Genomic DNA, 24,354 nt, shown 5'->3' on the forward strand with positions numbered 1-24,354 from the left:
GCTGGAAGAAACGCCTGGCTTTGGCAAGATGGAGGAATCTCCAGAGTAACCCACACAGTAAAAGTGTGTCTGGAATTTGAAATTGCCCAGCTGAGAAAGGGAAAAGGGAGCAGCCATCAAGAGTGGAGCAAAGTTTTGGCCTGGTTCTCTGAGAGTGAAACTCCTGTTTCACTTATGGGACAGAATAAAGTTTAACCGTGGCATGGAATAGTTAGCTGTGTTAAAAGTCAGTTTAAGTTGCCCACTAAATACTCAACATTGATTTGAGTTGGTTCATTACAGTAAAAGTCCTAAAACTTGAAATCTTGTCACGTGATCCCTTCAGTCAGTCACAGGAAATTCGGATCTTTTTTAAAGCTACTGGCCTCTTGGGGATTATAACAACCTTCTCAACTGGAGGGAGACTCCACGGGAACCCTAGCACAACACTCCATCATGTATGTTGTACTTACCAGAGACTTGGAACTCTGCCGTGATGGAGGGAGAAACTGGCGCACGTTGGTTGGCGTTTCTTTCTCGATGGAGTGTCGCCTCTGAGGCTGCTTCCTTCGTTCAGGCTGCGGAGTTGAGGAGATGGGCAGGAACATTGCAGGAGCTTTGGATAGAATAAGAATGTAAAAATGGATATGCCATCCTTAATCTAGCACATCATCTACGAACCCTTACACTACGGCTGAAGGCACGAGTCCTAACCAGAATAACCGGATCTCAACAAGAGAACCTATGAAGTACGAATATACAAATTAGGAGCACTCAGCCCTACGAGCCTGCACCGACATTTAATAACATCATGGCTGATTTAATTTTAACCGTAATTCCACATTCCTGCCTGCCCCCAATAACCTTTCATTCTCTTGCTTATAGACCTCTGCCTTAAAGATATTCAAAGGTTCTGCCTCAACCACCTTTTGAGGAAGAAAATTCCAAAGTCTCCCAATGCCCTGAGAGAAAAAAAAATCCTCATCTCATAGCAGCAGGAGTCGGCTATGTGGCCCCTTGAGCTTGCTCCACCATTCAATACCGTGGCTGATCATCTACCTCAACTCCACTTTCTCGTCTTATTCCCCACACCCCTTGATTCCCTTAATCTCCAAAAATCTCTTTTGAAACTCGGTTCTGAATATGCTCAACAAAGGAGCAGCCACAAACCTCTCAAGAATTGCAAGAATTCATAACCTTTGTGAAGAAGTTTCTCCTCATCTCAGTCCGAAACAGATAACACTTTATCCTGAGAGTATGTTTGCAAGTTCTAGACCCTCCGGCCAGAGGGAAATAACCTGGCAACATCTACCCTGTCAATTCCTATCAAAATTTGTCATTTGGGTCACATTTTCCCTTAATTGGGCAATGCACTGATTTCTTGAACTGATCCCTAGAAACATTCTGCTGGGCAGGTGCTGTACCTTAGATACAGTTCCTACAGTTAAAGAGTAAGGGAGATTACAGGAAACAAATACTTTTCTACATCCACCCCTCAACCAATCATTAAACCAGATTATCTGGTCACTTATCTCAAGACTGTTAGTGGGAGCTTGCTGTGCACAAATTGGCTTCCATGTTTCTTACATCACAAAAATGACTATCCTTGGTTGGCTGTAATGTGCTCTGGGACATCCTGCAGTTGTGACAGGTGCTATATAAGTGCAAGTTCTTTCTTATAACAGGCTAGAGGGGCTGAATGGCCGACTCCTGTTTGTGTTCCTAAATAAAAGTGATTTTCCAGGGAACAAACTTCACTTGAAGTCAATGTTAACAGAATTCACTGTAGCCCCACCGAAGCAAATTCCTGACAGTCCCTTCTATGCGCATATTTACCAGTTGTTGCCAAGTTCCATTTCTTTTTCCTAAAAGAAGCAGGCAGGCTTGGGTCAGATGGGGGTTAAAGGCTGAGAAATCTGTTTCCTCACCCAAACACACCTCGAACACGCCTATTTCCAGCTTTAACTGGGCAACCCGAGGAGGCAGGTCGGAACTTTTAATAGAATAATAAGGCTGCAAGCCTTATCGTTGTTCAGGTCTTTGACTGTCGGATGGGTTTCCCAAGTGTCAGGAGCCCCAACTGCTTCATCGAGATGAGGATCTATTGATATCAGGGGTTGGGTTTACTCAACTCATTCCTGCGATGAAGGGCTTATTTTATGAAAAAAGGTTGAACAAGTTGGGACTGTATCCACTGGAGTTCAGAAAAATGAGAGGTAATATTATTGAAACATATTCGATCCTGAGGGGACTTGTTAGGGTCGGTACCAGGAGGATGTTTCCCCTTCTGGGGAGGGACTAGAACTAGGGGACACAATTTTAAAATAAAAGGACTCCCATTTGAGACAAAAGTGATGAGAATTTTTTTCTCTCAGAGGGTCGTTAGCCTGTGGAATTCTCTTCCCCAGAGAGCAGTGGGGTAATTGAATATATTCAATGCTCACCCCAACGTCATTGCGCACTATTTCACGCTCGAGCGTGTCAGGCATGTGCCCACACACCAAGCAGAAACTTCTGCCCGATGTGTGGGTGTAAATAGATTCCACTGTGCTTACTCTTTTTGCCATTTGGAGTCTCTGGGGAGCTGTCTTCCACCTTAAATGTTGATCCACTGGAACTGCTCCTCAACATCTTAACTCTCTCCTCCTGTTAAATAGATAAAACATCATGACACCAAACATAGAAAAGTGGAACTTGAGTATTGCTGAAAAAGAGGCTTCTTGCACTCATCAGGATACTAGGCAAGAATTCCAAATGTAAAGGGAACAACAATTTACACTGTATGAGAAGAGATTGCTGACTGATTGGCAAGTGGATAAAAACAAAAAACTGCGGATGCTGGAAATCCAAAAAAAAAACAGAAATACCTGGAAAAACTCAGCAGGTCTGGCAGCACTCTCCCGCGCATCCACCCTCACGCCTTCTCCTCCCTCCCAGAAACATGATAGGGTCCCCCTTGTCCTCATTTATCACCCCAACAGCCTCCGCATTCAAAGGATCATCCTCCACCATTTCCGCCAACTCCAGCATGATGCCACCACCAAACACATCTTCTCTTCACCCCCCCCCGGCGGCTTTCCACAAGGATCATTCCCTCCGGGACACCCTGGTCCACTCCTCCATCACCCCCTACTCCTCAACCCCCACCTACGGCACCTTCCCATGCATACACAAAATATGCAACATCTGCCCCTTCACTTCCTCTCTCCTCACCGTCCAAGGGCCCAAACATTCCTTTCAAGTGAAGCAGCATTTCACCTGCATTTCCCCCAACTTAGTCTACTGCATTCGTTGCTCCCAATGCAGTTTCCTCTACATTAGAGAGACCAAATGCAGTCTGGGCAACCACTTTGCAGAACACCTTCGGTTTGTCCGCAAGAATGACCCAGACCTCTCTGTCGCTTGCCATTTTAACACTCCACCCTGCTCTCTTGCCCACATGTCTGTCCTTGGCTTGCTGCATTGTTCCAGTGAAGCCCAATGCAAACTGGAGGAACAGCACCTCATCTTCCGACTAGGCACATTACAGCCTTCCGGACTGAATATTGAATTCAACAACTTTAGATCTTGAACTCCCTCCTCCATCCCCACCCCCTTTCCGTTTCTTCCCCCTCCCTTTTGTTTTTTCCAATAATTTATATATATTTTTCTTTTCCCACCTATTTCCATTATTTTAAAATCTATACCTTTTATGCCCTTTTAGTCTTATTTCACCCCACCCCACCCCCCCCCCACCCCCAGAGCTATCTGTACCTTGCGTGTCCTGCTATCCACTCTTAATTAGCACATTCTTTTAGATAATATCACCACCTTCAACACCTCTTTGTTCTTTTGTCTGTGACATCTTTTGGTTATCTGCTCCTATCACTGCTTGGTTGTCCCAACAACCTCCCCCCCCCTCACCTTAAACCAGCTTATATTTCAACCCTCTCCTATTTTTACTTAGTTCTGTTGAAGGGTCATGAGGACTTGAAACGTTAACTCTGTTCTTCTCCGCCGACTGGCAAGTGGATTCTGATTGTTAGAGGCGTTGCCATGGGAATGTATCAGTTGACAGTTAACTGCCAAGCATTGTTTGAAATTTAAAGCAGGCAACTTGACTCCGAATGATCAAAGCATTGTCCTGAGGAACGAATGAGCAAATGGCTGTTGCTTAAAAGTGGAACATTACACTGGCAGATCCCCAAACTGCACAGCATTGTTATTTTCAGTCAGGTACGGTTGGTATGTGAATCATGACAATTGATTCACAAATTTTACACTGAGTTGAGCTGCTTGTCAAACTACTCACAAGGAGTTCCTGGTAGTTATTACCCTCTGAACAAAAGCAACTGTCTAGAATCATAGAGTAGAATTATGGAATCGTTTTAGCACAGAAGACCGCCATTTGGCCCATTGTGTCCATGCTGGCTCTCCTATGGAGTAATTCACATACTGCCACTCTCCCGTCCTCTCCCCACATCTCTGTACATTCCCCCTTTTAAGAGATTTAGAAAATGAAGAAAAATCTACAGCACAGAGTCTGCTCATTGTGTCTGCGCTGGCTGAAAAACAAGCCACCCAGCCTAATCCTATTTTCCAGCATTTGGACTTCATGTGCACATCCAGACACCTTCTAAATGAGTTGAGTGTTTCTGCCTCTACTACCCTTTCAGGCAGTGAATCCTGGCCCCCCTACCACCCTTTGGGTGAAAACATTTTTCCTCATTTCACCTCTCAACCTTCTACCAAAGCACTTTAAATCTATGGTCCCTGCTACGGGAAATAGGTCCTTCCCATCCATTCTATCCAGGCCCTTCACAACCTTGTACACCTCAATCAAATCTCCCCTTGGCCTCCTCTGTTCCAGGGAAAACAATCCCAGCCTATCCAATCTTTTCTCATAGCTGCAATTTTCCACTCCTTGCAACGCCCTCGTAAATCTCTAACAACTAAAGTTTTCATTATCATCCTTGGCAGAGGAAGCCAGGCTCTTCAGGATGGAGGTAGATCTAAAATCCCACACCCAGCAATGGAAGATTGGAAACAAAACATAGGATTAAGGAGTAGGTCATTCCCACTCCAGGACTAGATGGTCGCGGAAAGTGTGTTCATGCTGTGGTTGTTGCCCAGCAACAGAGGGCCCACAGACACAGGGAGAAACAGAACAGCATTTTATTTTAGTTCAGTTGGAAGAAAGAGCTAGGATAGCTGGACAGGAGGGAGCTACAGGAAACGGATTTCCCCAAAGAACAGAAGAGGGGTCCCGAGAAGACCTTCTAGTCAAAGAAAAAGATCAGGAATCTGGAAAAAGTGAAGTTAAGAGTGAGGAGCAGAGGAAAGCTCCACGTTTAGAGAGAGAAAGCTGCAGAAAGCAGAATCAAGGCATAGTGGGCTTCCGAGAAGCCAGAAGATCCGAGAAGACAGCCAAAAGTTAGTGACTCCTTATTAACGGCATGTGAAGCAGTGGTATTCTGTTGGCATGGCAAAGTATCTGAGAGAGAGTGCATGGAAGGTAAAGCTTGCATGAATGCACACAACGATCCAGTGAAAGGAACATCGGAAGGAGAGTTCAAAACCCTGGAGGTAGAACCTTGTGGAAGGCGTCTGAGAGAAAGCATCGCTTGGGAAAAGATTCCACAGCGAGTTTTTTGAGAGTGGAGATTGGAAACCCTCGTGTGAAAGATGGTTCAGTGAGACCAGTTGGCTCACAGTGTGACAAGTGTCTGGAGGGAGTTGGTGAAGGATCTATAGCATCAGTTTGGGGTGGCATCTGTCACTTGGTTTCAGAGTGTGGTGTGTCTGACCACAGGTCGCCAATTGGTTTACTTGGATTGTGTACTGACTGTGAACTGTAGAATATCAGATAGCTTTTGTACCTTGTGTTATCCTTACAAATCTGTATATATCTGTAAAGGTATATTTGTGGGTGAAGGAGTTATAGTTCATCTTTTCTTGGTTAATAAATGTTTATTCTTTTGTTAAAAATACATCAGCTGACTTCTGTGACTCTGTTCAGTAGCCACCCTCCACTCTTCTAAACAAAAGATAAAAGTTGGGATCTATCAAGCCGGGTTCCACCCTGGGATCCGACTTGTCCACTTATAACATCAGCTGGGATCATAACAGTTAACTGGTTAAACTGCAGCAGTACACACACTTAGGGCACCCTACATTTTGGCTTTTTTCTAAACTATACCTAAACTCTTTGGAATTAGGTAGCTGTTGTGTATCCCTAGGATTAGTGGGGACACAGTATGCATTTTCCACTGTGCAAACAGAAGCATTACTTGTATAGATTTCTCAGTAACTTGGTTTGGACATTGTTGTATACAGATGTCAGATAACCAGTCTGATAATTTAGCAACAGTGGTGGAGTCAACAGGGGTGATGTGGGGTAGAGCTGGGTGTCATCACTAAACTAAACGTGCTTTCAGATGATGTTGCTAAGTGGCGGCATCTAGATGAGAAACAGGAAGGAGCGAAGGATAGATTCTCAATGAGCGGGGGATGCACCAGAGGTAATGGTGCAGGAAGGGAGTTTCCTCCCCTACATCCATCCAGACCTGTGTTAAAACTAAAAGTCGATGCATTCTTGCACTTTTTTTTAAGGACCTAAAAACTGAGATTCCTTCCCTCCCTCAGTTCTTTCTTTTCCTGCTCATTCTTCAGATTTTAAAACTCAAGCTTAACATCATCGAATTATGTCTGCCTAATTTATCTCACCTTTTTCATTCTTTTTACCCCCTCCTAATTCCCATCCACCTCGGTGACATTATCCAGAAACACAGCGTTACTTCTCACATTAACATTGACACCCAGCTCTACCTCACACCATCTCCTGATTCTCCACTGTCTCTAAATCATCAAACCACTTATTCAATGTCCATGGACGAGCGGAGATTTCCTCCAATTACATACTGAGAACACTGTAGCCACTGTTTCCGGTCACCACCACAAACACCATTCCCTAGATACCTGTAGCCCGCCATCCTTTTCCCTGGCAACAGTCTGAGACTGAAGCAGACTGCTTACCAACTTGATATCATATTCGACCCTGAGATTCCAGCTACATATCTGCAGCATCATCAAGGTAGCATATTTCCACCTAGGCTCATAGATGTTTACAGCACAGAAGGAGGCCATTCAGCCCATCGTGTCCTCACCGGTCAACAAAGATCTGACTACACTAATCCCATTTTCCATTGCTTGGCCCATAGCCCTGGAGGCTATAGTAACACAGGTGAATATCTAAATACTTCTTAAATGTTACAAGAGACTCTGACTCAACCACCCTTTCAGGCAGTGAGTTCCAGACTCACTCACCTACAACACATTGTCCAACTCTGCCCCTGCCTCAGGTCATCCGCTGCTGAAACCTTCATCTGCACCTTTGTTACCTCTTGACTATACTATTCCAACACACTCATGGCCAGCCTCCCATGTTCTACTCTCTGTAACCTTGAGCGCATCCGAAACTCTGCTGCTCATGTCCTAACTTTCACCAAGTCTCGTTCATCCATCACCCCTGTGCTCACTGGCTTACACTGGCTCCTAGTTTAGCAATGCCTCAATTTAAACTCTCATTCTTGTTTTCAAAGCGCTCTATGAACTTGTCCCTCACTACCTCTGTAATCTCCTCCAACCCCAAAGACCTCCAAGATATTTGCACTACTCCAATTCTGGTCTCTAGTGCTTCCCTGATTTTACTTGCATCACCACTGGTGACTTTGCCTTCAGTTGCCTAGGCCCAAATCTCTGGAATTCTCTCCCTAAATTGCTTCACCTCTCCGTCACTCTTTCCTCTTTTAAGACACTCCTTAAAACTGACCTCTTTAACCAAACTTTTTGTCACCTGACCTAATACCTCCTTATGTGATAAAAATAAAAAACTACGGATGCTGGAAATCCAAAACAAAAACAAAAATACCTGGAAAAACTCAGCAGGTCTGACAGCATCTGCGGAAAGGAACACAGTTAACGTTTCGAGTCCGTACGACTCTTCAAATTTTGTTTGATATTGCTCCTGTGACGTGCCTTGGGCCATTTTACTGTGTTAAAGGTGCTATACAAATCCAGTTATTGTTGCGCTCCGTACGATGGAACTTGGCCCTTTGAAATCCTTAGTAATAAAAAAGGCTTTTAAGCTTTATTAATTCACAGTTTGGATACTAGATGGTACATCTGACTAGAGGAAAACAAATTATTTTCTTAATTGCTAAAATGTGGCCTACTACAAAAATCAAATAAAAAATATTAAAAACACACATCAGACCATCAGCACCTACACAACAAAGATGGATTAACATTTTGGATATAGACTCTTCGCTGTGAAGAGTACAGACAAGTAGGATTTGTTTTGATTTCCTCCAGAACGGAATGGACACAATGCGCCAAAAGATCTTCACTGGTGCTGTAAACTCCGATCAGGAATAGAAACTGGGAGGCAAGAGACTCAGGAGTGGGGGAGGGAGGGAAGTGAAAAACACCAGCTAAAGCTCAAAGTTTGTGTAAAAGAAATGGGTTTACTAGCCTGTGAGTGTTAGTATTTCTAAAGCTGAAAGAGGAGAAAAAGTGCCGATGGTGTAAAAAGATCATTACGGTGGTTAAGTGAATTGAAAAGCCAAAAGGGGTTGTGGTAACAGCTCAGACAAACAGTTCACTGGGGAGAAAGAGAAATGGCAAAAAGTGGGGAAGTGAAGTTGGCAAAAGAAATCAAGAAGCAGGAAATGGTTTGAAGTGACAAAGTCAGTGTTCAGACCAGAGGGCTGCAAAATGTCAAGGATGAAAATTCTTCATGTCTACTCACTACACTTTTATACCAATCTGAAACATAACACCTGGTCTCTTCCTGTGAGTGTTAACTTTGTGCTTTTCCCTGGGCTCCGATTGTTTACTGATTTTTATTCGATTTGCACCAGTTTTTATGTACAGAGACAGGCTAATGAGATCCTTGGGGAAGTTCAGCAGTAAGTTGCAGACAGAATAAATTCCTGGTTCCACCTATGGTTGTCATTTCCAGAAGGCTGGACCTGCTGCTCACTGCTTCAGTCAGGGTCATATCATCAGCAGGTTTCACTCTCCCTGGCCTAGCCTCAGAGTGAGCATTCCCTAAGAGAAAATTCTTGTACACCATGGAGGGGGAGCAACATAGGAAGGAGCATTATCTCATGCAGCATTTATGGAGGGTGCATCTACCAGACAATAATCTGCACCATAGCATCCCAACCCCCGGAACGTACAAGTAGCAAAGGTCATATAAGATAAAAGCAAAAAACTGCGGATGCTGGAAATCCAAAATAAAAGTAAAAATACCTGGAAAAACTCAGCAGGTCTGGCAGCAGCTGCGGAGAGGAACACAGTTAACGTTTTGAGTCCGTATGAACTAAGTAAAAATAGAAAAGAGGTGAAATATAAGCTGCTTTAAGGGGGTGAGACAGGTAGAGCTGAATAGAGGGCCAGTGATAGGTGGAGATAGCCAAAAGATGTCATAGACAAAAGGACAAAGAGGTGTTGACGGTGTTGATATTATCTAAGGAATGTGCTATTTAAGGGTAGAAAGCAGGACAAGCAAGGTACAGATAGCCCTAGTGGGGGTGGGGTGGGGTGAAGGGAAGGGATTGAAATAGGCTAAAAGGTAGAGAAAAAAAACAATGGATGGAAACACATTTAAAAATAATGGAAATAGGTGGGAAAAGAAAAATCTATATAAATTATTGGAAGAAAAAGTCGGGGGGGGGGGTGTTGGAAAGGGAATGGGGATGGAGGAGAGAGTTCATGATCTAAAACTTTTGAACTTAATATTCAGTCCGGAAGGTCATACGAGAACCTGACTGATGGATCTGGAGTGGATGTTTTCTCTTGTGGGAGGATCTAGAACTAGGGATCGCTGTTTAAAAATAAGGGGTCGCTCATTTAAGACCATAAGAAATAGGAGAAGGAGTAAGCCATTCGGCCCCTCAAACTTGCCCCGCCATTCTATAAGATCATGGCTGATCTGCCCCAGGCCTCAACTCCTGTTTTGTGCCAGCTCCTCATAGCCCACAACCCCCCCAGTATTTTAAAAATCTATCTACAGAGATGAGGAGGAATGTTTTCTCTCAGAGGGTCATGAGTCTTTAGAAAGTTGGGTAAAACTTTTAGCTCCCTGGGTGGGCGCGTGCCCGACCTGCTTGAGCGTAAAATGATGCGTGTTGACGTCGGGAGTGCGTCCCAACGTCAATGCGCAGTCGTGTGATATTTCATTTGGCGGGCACACACAGAAGTGGGCACCGTGCCCGCCGACAATTAAAAGGCCTGTTAACGCCATTAAATGATTAATTAACTTGAATTTTTCATTGCCCGTTCAATCTTATGGTTGGTGGGAACGGAAAAAAAGCCCAACGGCCTTTTTAGGAAACCTCATCCATGGGCGGAATGAGGTTTCCTCAAGCAAATAAAAATTTTATAACTTAATTGGTAACATGTCCCTGCTCTTGTGATAGAGTCACATGAGGGGACATGTTTCATTACATTTTTATTTTCTTTATTTTTTTATGCAACACTTCATCTCCCTGAGGCAGCTCTGTGCTCCCCCGGCTCGGCCTCCCTCTCCCGGCTCATCCTCCCTCCCCCGCCCGCACAGGCAGCACTGAGCGCTGCCACTCCCATTTCACGCTGGGCAGGCCTTAATTGGCCTGCTAGTGTGTAACTACCTTCCGGCCCTGATCGTGGTTGGCTTCCCGACTGCCCCCGCCCATCCCCCGACATGGGTGCAATTCTGCCCATAAGAACATAAGAAGTAGGAATAGGTGTAGACCATTCGGCCCCTCGAGTGTGATCCGCCTTCAATAAGATCATGGCTGATCTCCTTGTGCTGTAATTTCCACATTCCTATCTAACCCCGATATCCTTTGATTCCCTTGCCTAACAAGAATCTATCTACCTCTGCCTTAAAAAATATTCAATGACCCTGCCTCCACCACCTTCTGAAGCAGAGAATTCCAAAGTTGCACAACCCTCTGAGGGAAAAAAATTCTCCTCATCTGTCCTAAAAGGGCGACTACTAATTTTAAAACAGTGCCCCCTAGTTCTGGACTCACCCACAAAAAGAAACATCCTTTCGATGTCCACCTTGTCAAGGCCGTTCAGGATCTTGTATACTTCAATCAAATCACCCCTCACTCTTCTAAACTCTTGTGGAAACAAGCCCAGTCTGTCTAACCTGTCCTGATAAGACAGCCTGCTCATTCCGGGTATCAATCTAGCAAACCTCCTTTAAACTGCCCCCGATGCATTTACATCCTTCCTTAAATAAAGAGACCAAAACTGCACACTGTATTTGAGGTGCGGTCTCACCAATGCCCTGTCTTCCTCACAAAGGTGGTGGAAGCAAAGTCCTGGAATATTTTTAAGGCAGAACTAGATTCTTGATTAAAAAGGGGCTGAAAGGATATTGGGGTTAGGTTAGAATGTGTGGTTGAGGTTATATTCAGATCAGCCACAATCTTATTGAATGGCAGAGCAGGCTCGAGGTTCTGAGTGACCTACTCCTGCTCCTAATTCGTATGAACGTATAAGGTACAGTGTGCTCCACCAAACAGGCCATAGGGCAACTCTGTCACTACTGCACAAGGACCTGCAACCTCAGCTGTCTCTGTATCAAGCTGTTGATAATAAAGGAAAAGTCTGACCTGCTGAGTGATTGCACCATTTCGTTAAGGATTTGACAAGACTTTCCTTGTTGGAAAAGCTGTCGCTTGGAGCTTCTTCATTGTTGATCATCGTAACATGTGACATGGGGCAATGATCTTCGACATATTAGCCTCTGATCCCCTAGTCTCTGTCCTTGATCGATTCTTCCCTGTAGACATCATCAATCTGTTCCCAATTGCATCTCTTCATTAAGCACAAAGCATAGCTCAATGGTTGCAAATCCTGTCTGCGATCCATTCAGAACTCATTCCACAGGCTCTGTAAGTGACTCCATAAAACAGACATTCCTCAATTCTTTTGAAAGGATGATTCCTTTTTTGGTATCCTGATAAAGCCTATGGCAGATGACCCAGTGAATGAGTCAACAATATACTCATTTATAAGCTTCTGCGTTGTGCAAATAAATTCTTCAAAACAATCTTTAGGTACCTTCTCTATTATCCCAGAAACTTTCTTGGAACTGCTCCTATTTCCACTTCTTTAACTTGCTGAGAAAATCCTATCTTACGTTGCCCTGTGATGACTCCTGGTCTTCTTCTTAGGGAGATAGATCAAGGTTTTTAACGATATCTTTAACATTCCAAAATGGACCTTTATAATGAGTTGGAGTATTTTCCAGTGACAGTCCCCTTTAAGGTCCGCTATGCTTGTCTTTTTAGCATCATCTACACATACAAGAGGGACAAAAGGTCAGGTGGTATGACCTTAGAAGGTCAGCAATGAAGGGTTTGATCCAATTGCTTTCATAGCATAGCTTTGATGTTGGCTCCATCTTCCCAAACCTTTTTGCCTGCAGATCTTGGTGATGACATATTAATTCAAGATTGTCGATTCAAGACTGACTCAGATACTGACGCAATCCATGTCCAAATGCAGCAAGACCTGGATAATATTCAGGCTTGGGCTGATAAGTGACAAGTAACATTTGCATCACACAAGTGCCAGACAATGACCATCTCCAACAAGAGAAAATCCAACCATCTCCCTTTGACAATCAGCGACATTACCATCACTGAATCCCCCACTATCAACATCCTGGGATTACAATTGACCAGAAACTGAACTGGACTAGCCATATAAACACTGTGGCTACAAGAGCAGGTCAGAGGCTGGGAATTTGGTAACCAGTAACTCACCTCCTGACTCCCAAAGCCTGTCCACCATCTACAAGACACAAGTCAGGGTGTGAAGGAATACTCTCCACTTGCCTGGATGAGTGAAGCTTCAACAACACTCAGGAAGCTCAATACCATCCAGGGCAAAGCAGGCTGCTCATCACCACCTTCTCAAGGGCAACTCGGGATTGTCAATAAACGCTGGCCCGGCCAGTGAAGAACACATCCCGTGAACATATAATTTAAAAAGTTGATTCAGGTGTAAGTTACATTTGTAAGCTTTTTTATGAAGGTACTTTGGTATTCCGTAACTAGGTCTAGGTTAAGAGTATTATCTTTTACACCACCTGTTTATGGGGCAAAACTGGGCCATCAGCGCTACCGAGGAGCATGTCAGGTATGAGGCCTGATGGAATCAGGATATCCAAAAGACAGCAGCTCCAACAATCCCTCAGTACCTCCACTGGGGAATCAGATTATATTTTGCACTTCAGGAATGGGATTGCAACCAACATCCTTCTGATGTAAGCGCAAGAGCACTACTACTAAGCCACCAACCCACTAGCCTATTCTTGTCTACTGTAGCTCCAATTTTGAAAAGTGAGGTTGCAACAGTTAGAAAGTTTGAAAAGACACAAAGTATGGACCCTGACTGTTGCGTTTTATGCCTTGGAGATACGCAGGGATGACACACCAGTTTCTATGTCTAAACAGGAGCTTTATTTACAGTGCTTTAAAGTGTCTGCTCTCTCACGCTTACAGTTTACTGCTGCTTGCTTTCAGTTTAGTTTCTGTTTCTCTAACAGGCTAGACCAATAGCACGCACAGAACAGAGACCAGACACACACAATCAAGCACTGAACAGCTGAACAATACACCAACAGTCTGAATTGGTGCCACAGAAACACTGCACTCAGAAGGAAACATCAGATGATCAGAGCACAAGGGATGGCTTTTCAAAAACAAAACAAACCCATCAGAATGGCAACAATGTTCATTCTATTGCGTGCGTTGAACAACTTAGAGCTGTTTCTTCATACAGTCACTGTGACTGATCTAGCTGGGAACGTGAACTTTTGATCAATGACAAACAAGTCATTTCAAACTTTTGTATTGAGCCTTTATTTCCCTTCCACCCAAATGTTGCCTTTAGATGAGGAAGAATTTATGAGTGATCAACAGATATTGGTCACCATTACAATTTGGCCTTGAATGACTAGCTCCATCCCTTTGGGAGCTGCTGACTTGCTGAGTTTTAATTTCCCTAGCCCAGAATGCTACCAGCCAAGTTCATGAAGGCAGGTTCTATCCCAGTAGCATATTGAAATTTGGCAAGGAGACTTCCATCATAAAAATTAACGAAGTCTAGTCCCTAACTCTGCATTGGGTTAGATCAACCTCATTTTTCAAAATTAGAGCTAAAGTCATTGAAAATTAGGTCAGCATTATACATCAACTTGATTCAAATTGGACCACTGTTGTCTATTTAAAATTCACACTACTTGCAAAATACTCCACTGTGTAAAGGAATCAAGGGCATAGGATGAAAAAACGGAGTTGAGGTGGAAGATCAAACATAATCTCACTGAATGGTGGAGCAGACTCAAGGGACCACATCTCCTATTCCTGCTCCAATTTCTTATGTTCTATGTATCTTTTGATCACATTCAACTCCAAATCAGCAATAATGATCTCCTCCCTATCTGGGTCCTCTATGCCAGGTACCATTCACTGTTATCAGACCTCTGCCACAGTGACCTTTGAACTGCCTCTCCAACCAATATTCAATAAGGCTTGGATTTTACAGGGGGAGACAGGTTACTCGCGACCCTTGACCTAAAAGTACCTCACTGATATGAAACCTGGCTGCCCCGCAGTGATAATACATTGAGGACGGCCTTAATTAGCGCACAGTGCAACTCCCATCCCTCAGGGACAGGAATTCCCAATTTAGAGAGCTACTGGGAATTTTGGGCACAGCTGGGAGACCCCAGTGAGGTTGATGGGGGGTTAGGTTAGAGAGACCCAGAGGGGAGGGACAAAGGGAGGGGTGTTGTTGCCTCGATGGGCACAAGGGATCCCACAAAAGAGGTACCATCCGCTTCCTGCCAACAGCAGCCCACACTGTCAAAGCTTCAGGGCTGCCCGCATTGCTTCTGCCTTCACCCCTAGGAATATTACGAAAGTCTCATGCTCAACTGGCAGGAATCATTTCCTAAAACATTGAGGTGTTTGGGCCATTCCTCCCGGATATCGTCTTATCTTTAGGAGAAACCCCTGCAGCAATGCCAGGAGCCAGCAATGCTGAGAGATTTGCTGTTCACTAGAAAGAGTCCGGAGTGACAATGTTAGACTTGCAGGTCAAGAGTGAACCAGGGCAAGCTTCAGGGTGAATTGAGAGCAGGTGATGCTCATTGAAGCCTGTACTTAAGAGCTGGGTTTTTCCCGAGTAAGGGTTTGCTTTCTGGACAGGGAGAGGATCCAGGCAGGAAGAGTTGAAATGGGTATTTGCACAGAACTATAGTTTAACAATGAAAAGTTGTAATTCACAGAATGTCTTCTGCCGCCTGATTCAGTAAATGGATATTCACCTGTTAAACATTGACCTCTCACAAAATGGTTCAAAATTATAAAAGGATTTGGAAGGTCAACAGCGGAAAATTGTTTCCAAGGATTTCCGTTTGGTTACAAGGTAGCGTAAGCTTACGTATTTCAAGATACACATAGAATTTGCGGCATAGAAACAGGCATTTAACCCAAATAATCTATGCTCCACACAAGCCACCTCTTTTTTACCTAACCCTATCAACATATTTATCTATTCCTTTCTCCTTCATGTACTTAGCAAGCTTCCCCTTAAATACATAATGGGTTGTTTTACTCTATAGATATCTCCATCACAAGATGTAGTTGGAGGAAAGAAACACACACACATACACATAAATGTATCACCGTTCCTTCACTGTTGCTGGGTTAAAAACCTGGAACTCCCTTCCTAACAGCACTGTGGGTGGACCGACACCACATGGACTGCAGCAGTTCAAGAAGGCAGCTCACCACCACCTTCTCAAGGGCAATTAGGGATGGGCAATAAATGCTGGCCCAGCCAGCGACGCCCACATCCCGTGAATGAACTTTTAAAAATTGCCCATATAAACATGCGCACACTCACACATGAATAGAAGAACAACAGAGAATAAGCACTGGATTCACCAGCACATTTCCCTTTACCTCAGAATCAGAGCTGTCTATCTCCGCCAGAGTCGGCGCCTTGAGGAGTTTTCTTCTTTGCACTTGCGAGGTGTGGGCGTCATTTTCAATAGTTTGAGACATAACTGCACCATTGGCCAGAGGTAGCGGTGAGGTCTTTCTGCTCCTCTCTGGAGTCGTCACATCTGTTAAAACAGGAGAAGTGAAACGTCTACTTTAGGACACTATTTTGCAAGAGGCTATTTCTACACTGTATGTCTTCTGCTGCATGCATAGCACCAATATCAAGGTTGGAGTTGCCACCTGTCCGGTTTTGGAACAGGCAGTGTGTTCTTTTGAATGACTTATTGTAAAACATCTAAAAAGTGCAAAACTATCACTGAAAGTATATCTTGCCTATTCCTGATACACTATAATGTGTACACATTAAAGTTATTACAGCGTTCAATAATTTTTCTTCATCGGCATATCTCAGCCTTGATCCCTTCCTTTGCGATGTATAAACCTGGCAGATGTGGCAACTCTAATCATGAGCAATCCCTTTTTCTCCATATGAACTTTGTTGCTTGAAGTCTATTGTTAAACTTTTTCCATTGTGCAAAACTTAAAAAACACCACTGACAAATGGCATGCCTGTTTACAACACCACCATTGCCATGGCTCAGGCAGACACGCTAACTTTCCCACCACAGAATCATAAAACGGTTATGATGCAGAAGGAGGCCATTTGGCCCATTGTGTCTGCACTGGCTCGCCAACTGGGCAACTCACCTAGTTCCATTTACCACCTTCTCCCTGTAAACCTGCAAATTCTTCCTTTTCAGATAACACTCTAGTTCCCTTTTGAAAGCCTCAGTTGAACCTGCCTCCTCTACACTGTCAGTCAGTGCATTCCAGACCCTAACCACTCGATGCATGAAAAGGTTTTTCCTCATATCACTCTTGCTTCTTTTACTGTGGCCTCTCGTTCTCAACCCTTTCACAAGTAGGAAAGCGTTTCTCCCTATCTACTCTGCCCCGACCCATCATGATTTTGAATGCCTCTATCAAATCTCCTCCCAGCCTTCTTTTCTCCAAGGAAAACAGTCCTTACTTTTCCAATCCATTTTCATAACTGAAATTCCCCATCCCTGGAATCATTCATGTGAACCTTTTCTTCACTCTCTCCAATGCCTTCACATCTTTCCTAAAGTGTGGTGTCCAGCTGAGGCCGAACAAGTGATTTGGACAAGTTCAACATAAGTTCCTTGCTCTTGCTCACCATAATCCTCAGATGGGCTGGCTCGGGAGGCTGAATGACTGCTCCTATTATTATGTTCCTGGTGGCAACGTTCTTCTCTGGGTTGTAACATCCTAGTTCTTTTGACACAAAACTGAAAAGCAACCTCATGACATAATGGCACTGGGTAATGGAGTGCCAACCCATGTACCAGGGACTGCTGCCTACTTTTCTAACACCCTCCTTCAAAGCCAAGTTTCCAATTTGATTGGACTGTCAACAAGACAGTTGTATTGTGTGGCACTACCACTGTGCTAAATGGAATAGATTTCGAACAGATCTAGCAGCTCAAGACTGGGCATCCATGAGGCACTGTGGGCCATCAGCAGCAGCAGAATTGTACTCGAACACAATCTGTAATCTCATGGCCCATCATGACCCCCACTCTACCATTACCACCAAGCCAGGGGATCAACCCTGGTTCAATCAGGAGTGCATGAAGGGCATGGCAGGAGCAACACCAGGCATACCTAAAAATGAGGTGTCAACTTGGTGAAGCTAAAACACAGGACTACTTGCATGCCAAACAGCACAAGCAGCAAGTAATAGAGCTAAGCGATCCCACAATCAAAAGATCAGATCTAAGCTCTGTAATCCTGCCACATCCAGTCATGAATGGTGGAGGACAATTACACAACTAACTGGAGGAGGAGGCTCCACAAATATCCCCATCTTCAACGAGGGAAGAGCCCAGCGGATCAGTGCAAAAGATAAGGCTGAAGCATTTGTTACAATCTTCAGCCAGAAGTGCTGAGTGGATGATCCATCTCAGCCTCCTCCAGAGGTCCCCAGCCATCACAGATGCTAGTCTTCAGCCAATTCGATTCACTCCACATGGTATCATAAAACAGCTGAAGGCACTGGATATTGCAAAGGCTATGGGCCTTGACAATATTCCGGCAATAGTTCTGAAGACTTGTTCTCCAGAGCTTGCCGCACCCCTAGCCAAGCTGTTCCAGTACAGCTACAACACTGGCACCTACCCAGCAATGTGGAAAATTGTCCAGCTATGTACCATCCACAAAAAACAAGACAAATCCAACCTGGCCAATTACTGCCCCATCAGCCTACTCTCGATTATCAGTAAAATGATGGAAGGGGTCATCAACAATGCTAGCAAGCGGCACTTACTTAGCCCTGCTCACTGAAGATCATTTTGCGTTCCGCCAGCGTCACTCCTGGCTGTTGGCCTCATTACAGCCTTGGTTCAAACATGGCCAAAAGAGCTGAACTCCAGGCGTGAGGTGACAGTGACTGCCCTTGACATCAAGGCTGCATTTGATCCAGTGTGGCATCAAGGAGCCCTAGCAAAACTGGGGTCAATGGGAATCACAGGTGGTTGAGGAGGTCAATCATCTCAGTTCCCAGACATCACTGCAGGAGTTCCTCAGGGTAGTGTCCTAGGCCCAACCATCTTCAGCTGCTTTATCAATGGCTTTCCTTCCAATCATAAGGTCAGAAGTGGGGATGTTCGCTGGTGATTGCACAATGTTCAGCATCATTTGCGACCCCTCAGATACTGAAGCAGTTCAAATGCAGCAAGACCTGGATAATATTCCAGGCTTGGGCTGATATGTGGCAAGTAACATTTGCACCACAAAGGTGCCAGGCAATGACCTTCTCAAATAAGAAAGAATCTACCCGTCACCCTTTGACATTCAATGACATTACCATCACTGAATCCCCCACCATCAACGTCCAGGGGTTACCATTGACCAGAAACTGAACTGGACTAGCAATATAAATACTTTGGGTACAAGAGCAGGTCAGAGGCTAGGAATCCTGTGGTGAGTAACTCACCTCCTCACTCCTCAAAGCCTGTCCACCGTCTACAAGGCACAGGACAGGAGTGTGATGGAATATTCTCCACTTGCAGCTCCAACAACACTCAAGAAGCTTGACACCAGCCCAGACAAAGCAGCCCCCTTGACTGGCACCATATCCACAAACATTCACTCCCCCCACCACTGAAAGACAGTGGCAGCAGTGTGTACCATCTACAAGATGCACTGCAGGAACTCACCAAGGCTCCTTAGACAGCACCTTTCAAACCCACAACCGTGACCATCTAGAAGGACAAGGGCAGCAGACACATGGGAACACTACCAACTAGAAGATCCCCTCCAAGCCACTCGCCATCCTGACTTGGAAATATGTCGCAGTTCCTTCACTGTCGCTGGGTCAAAATCCTGGAACTCCCTCCCTAACAGCACTGTGGGTGTACCTACACCACATGGACTGCAGCGGTTCAAGAAGGCAGCTCACCACCACCTTCTCAAGGGCAATTAGGGATAGGGAATAAATTCTGGCCTAGCCAGTGATGCCCACATCCCATGAATGAATAAAAGAAAATGGTGAGCTGCTTGAACCTAGGGCGGAAGCAAGATTGGAGGTGAGTCCATCCCATAACATTATTACAGAGTAACATTGACTGAGATTGCAGAGAAGATCATCTGCTTTCTTAACAAGGTATGGGGGCTTAGAGAAAAGACCAATTACTTAAATAATTGAAGCAATTGGGATGAAAATGTTTGAGAACCATTTTTTAATGCAACGTGCAAAAGAAAAAACTGAGCAGCTTCAACAATAAGAGTCCACAATACAGGCATACTTGAATGGAATCCCTTCAAAATTGTGTAAGTTCCCCAATGGTTTAATGGGTAAAAGTGCTGCCCAATATGGTACTGTGTTACACAGGCCAGCAAGTATCCAGGTTACATCTTCAATTTGCATCAGGGCATCACAAATAGCTTCAACACCTCTAGGTTTGGGGCATGGGGAGTGACTAATATCAGTCAAGATTCTAACTCCTGACTTCTTTCCAGTGACCTCTGCTGGAAAGAGGGTGTAGGGTAGATCTTGACTCTGTGCAATAGTGTAAAATGAGTGAGTTTACGGCCAGTCTAACATCTCACCTCTGGGAATACAAGTCAGGAGAGATATGAAACAGGCCGCTGTCCCGCCAACACCTGTTTTTCACAATCATACGATGTCATGCACTCTAATCATATGTGTTATGTACTAATTCAGGTCACTAGCTCAACAGTTCCCTTTGCCTCTGTGTTTTAACAGATCTCCTTATACAATAATGCGGGAAAAATATAAATGATTTGCTCAAATTAACTGTAGTCATGCACATTGCATGATGGATGTAACTCCACAGTGTTGGCCCCTTATTTTTTTTCTTTGCTTAAATTCATTCTATTCACATGATTACAGCACATACAAAAATGAGGAGGGCCTATAGGCCCATCTTAACCCATCTATCCAGAAAATTCCTTCAGTCACCTCATGAGGGAGAAATGAAAAGCTAAAGAACAAAAAAGGCTAATTCCTGGTTTCATTCTTCCCTATCCAATCAATGCCAGAGAGCTTTATTTCCTGCCCCACATATAAATGTCTGGTGTCCCCCAAGGATCTATCCTTGGACCCCACCTATTTCTCATCTTCATGCTGTCCCTTTGTGATGGCAGATTCCAGCTATACACTGACACTCAGCTCTATGTCTCCACCGCCTCTAGTGGCAAGTATGGTAGGCTTCTTCAACCACACCTCCCAAAGCCACGACATCTATAACTAGAAGGATAAGAGCAGCAGACACATGGGAACACCAGCACCTTCAAGCCACATACCATCCCAACTTGGAAATATCCCGCATTCCTTCTTCGTTGTTGAGCCAAAATCCTGAAACTCTCTGCCTGTGGGAGGACCTTCACCACACAGACTGCAGTGATTCAAGAAGGCAGCTCACCACCACCCTCTTAAGGACAACTAGGAATGTGTAATAAATGCTGGCCTTGCCAGCAGCATTCACATTCCATGAATGGATAAATAGTTTCACGTCTAATCAAAGTCACTCTCTTTTGACTTAAACTCAATTTATGATATGCTTCATTGGCTGAAAGCACCCTGTCGGCAGACACTGAAATCACACCACCAAAGCCCCTGCACCAAGCACAAATCACAAAGGCGGCAGCAGCACTAAATTAATCCACGCAGCTAAGAATGATTAAAAACAAAGATGGATGAAGTGAAAGGTGCGAAAGCAAAAGCAAGACATGACGATAACCACCACATGTCAGGTACTGGAGCTACTTTTACCTGACAAGTCAAAACTGCAAGACATGCTAAGTGGCCTCATTACTGTAAGAAAAACAATTGGATGGTTAGGAAAAAAATTGAAAAAAATAATACAGGGTTAGAAATTCATCTCATCATTAAAACTTAATATTTTCAACTTTTGCAGAGAATTGATAAAGACGGAACGGCAAAGTATACGGAACATTACTCCAATTTTCCATATGTTTTTACTCTTTTAAAATAACTTGCGTTTCACCCTTTGGAAAGGACAGGTGATCCAATTTCAGCAAAAGAGAACAATTAATGCAGGAGACTGGAGACGCTTTAAATATGATACGGTTTGATTCTCGAGAGTGCCAACTGAAACTGGGTCCACAAGAGAGCGACGACAAACCTTGTTACACGTTATGGTGATGCCTTTCTCAATTATTTCCACTTTCTCTGCTTAAGATAGTGATTTTTTAACTGAAACATGATTTCACAGCATCGGGAAACATTTCAATACCTCCCCCAAATGACCATTCTTTATGTGTAGATCATGCTAGTAGATATTTTAATTGCAAATAGTGTTAGAATGGAGCCCAATTTTGCCCTTTCCCTAAAAGCAAACACAAAGGACAGAATTTTACGCAGGCGGGATTTTACCGTCCCACCGAAGTCAATGGACCTTTGAATGGATCGTTGCATCTGACAGTCCCAACCCTGCCTGCCACAATGGTGCTGTAAAATTCCGCCTGCAAAGGCTGGGATTTTACCAACCACTTAGTGATGGGCTGAGAGGTGGAAAGGCTGGCAAAATGGCACTGGAAGGAATGAGGGGTGGAGTTGCCCGACATCTTCCCGGCGGCAGATTGGCCAACCAATCAGAACCCAATTCAGCTCCTTATGTGGCCAGTTAAGGGCAACTTCCTGGGTCCAGGGGCATTTGGTGGCCTCCCTGTGGGCTTTTGTGGGGTGTGGGGGAAGGGAAAGAAGGGGGCCTCCTTTATGGGCCACTTCATGACCCACAGAGGGGCTCCCCACCAGCAGTGGTGCTGCCTGTACACCGCACTCCCTCTCCCTCCCCCCGATTGCCAGGGCCTTGGCATCTTCCAAACACCACTACCCCTCTCTGAGAATGCCCGGCCTTTGAGGCACCTTCTCCCTGCAGCTGCAGCATCAGCAATGGCCACTACCAGCGGTGGTGCTACTGATTGGCCTGGTGGTTCTCAGGCCGCCACCCTGAATTGGATGGCAGCACCAGCACCCGCCCACATAATTGAATGCGCCTAGGAAGATGCCTCTCTGGGCCCCGCCACAAGGACTTCAGCCACGATGGCAAAGTCCCTGCCATAGGTTTTACAAGAGCAGCTAGTGAGCCAAGTCCATATTTTGTGTCTCTAGGGATGGTTGTACTAAGGTCAGTTCATTTAGTACAGACCAAGAGGCAATTCTGGGACCTTCATGGTCAAGGGTTTGGTATCACGCTCGATGGTACATTTACCTTCTTAGTCATTAACTATGTATATATATCATTAAGTAATATTCATACTTCCTTTCATAGATTTTAGGATTCATGACCACTTGCTGATTTGACAAATAACTAGTAGCCAGGATAAAATGAAAACTTGACAGGTTACTGAGTGAGGTGTTCCAACAATCTGCAGCATTCAAACTCACAAATCAATGAAGTAATTGAGGAAAGATTGCCCATGACATGGGGATTCCGGCTCAAAGGAAATTCTCAATCTCGTTTTCAAATCCGTCCATGGCTTCGCCTCTTATCCCTGTAACTCCCTGCAACACACGGCAATCCAAAATTTGGCAGTGTGTACCATCTTCAAGATGCACTGCAGGAACTCACTAAGGTCCCTTAGATGGTACCTTCCAAACCCACAAGCACTATCATCTAGAAGGACAAGGGCAGCAGATAGATGGGAACACCACCACCTGGAGGTTCCCCTCCAAGCCACTCACCATCTTGACTTGGAAATATATTGCCATTCCTTCACTGTTGCTGGGTCAAAATCCTGGAACTCCCTAACAGCACTGTGGGTGTACCTACACCACATGGACTGCAGCAGATCAAGAAGGCAGCTCACCGCCACCTTCTCAAGGGCAACTAGGGATGGACATTAAATGCTGGCCTAGGCAATGACGCCTATGTCCCATGAATGCATTTTTAAAAATCTCTGAGCTTCTTCAGTTTTGACCTCTTGCACGTCCCTGATTTTAATGACTCCACTATTGACAATCATGGCTTCAGTTGCCTAGGTCCTATCACTGAAATTCCTTCCTTAATCACCTCTGCACCTCCAGCTCTCTCGCCTCCTCAAAAGTTGCTCCTTAAAATTGACCTCTTTGACCAAGCTTTGACCCAGGCACTTCCTGTGCAGTCCTTGCATGGGGACCTCCAAGAACTCCCCGAGGGCATCATCCGGGTTACTCCTGGGGTGTGACCCCCTGGATAGGAAGATCTGGGCCATTATATAAATGTCATTATTGTATTCAAATACGGATCAATGAAATAGGGCTCCAGTTCCCACTGCTGAATCTCCTGCTTTTAATCAAAAAAATCTTTAAAAGTCCAACACCCTTCATGCTGATACTGGAGCGACTGTACTCTCAAACCAGTGGTTATGTCCCTGAGCAACTGAACTCTAATTGAAGCCTGCACTTCCACACTCCTCAGCTACTTACTGGGGAAGATCCTGGATCCCTATCTGAAATCAGCCAGCAGTTAACGAAAGGACTGCAGCTTATTACAGTTTTTATTGCAAAAGCACAGTAATATTCCACCTTGTTAACAAGAGTGTTTCACTGTCCTGCAAACCACAACGCTTACTCCGCCCTCCCACTCTACAGGTGGGATTTACCAGTCCAGTCCGCCGCCGGCATCGTCCGGACTTGTAGCTGGGCCGTCGCTACCCCCGCGGCAGCTCCCTCCATGGCGAGGCTGGAAAATCCCAGCCTACGTTTCTGTTCTGCGGTAGATTTCCTGCTGGGGTACAGACCACTGTTCAGTTCCTCACCAATGGG

The 24,354-nt window shown here is 44.7% G+C and overlaps 1 protein-coding gene across 2 annotated transcripts in view; it reads right to left on the reverse strand.

Annotated features, from left to right (window-relative positions):
- The window catches only part of LOC121279334 (protein spire homolog 1-like), a 278,331-nt gene that overhangs the window by 39,731 nt on the left and 214,246 nt on the right, over positions 1 to 24,354 (reverse strand). The window contains exons 9-12 of one of the 2 annotated variants that reach the window (XM_041190494.1): positions 21,358 to 21,399; positions 15,999 to 16,162; positions 2,535 to 2,625; positions 453 to 595 (exon numbers count right to left, since the gene is read on the reverse strand). In XM_041190494.1, coding sequence (XP_041046428.1) covers positions 453 to 595; positions 2,535 to 2,625; positions 15,999 to 16,162; positions 21,358 to 21,399 — 440 coding nt within the window. The remainder of the gene's footprint in view (positions 1 to 452; positions 596 to 2,534; positions 2,626 to 15,998; positions 16,163 to 21,357; positions 21,400 to 24,354) is intronic. The other variant, XM_041190495.1, reaches the window with a different exon arrangement.

Source organism: Carcharodon carcharias, chromosome 6, assembly GCF_017639515.1.
Source record: "Carcharodon carcharias isolate sCarCar2 chromosome 6, sCarCar2.pri, whole genome shotgun sequence".
In the NCBI taxonomy this organism is placed as follows: domain Eukaryota; kingdom Metazoa; phylum Chordata; class Chondrichthyes; order Lamniformes; family Lamnidae; genus Carcharodon; species Carcharodon carcharias.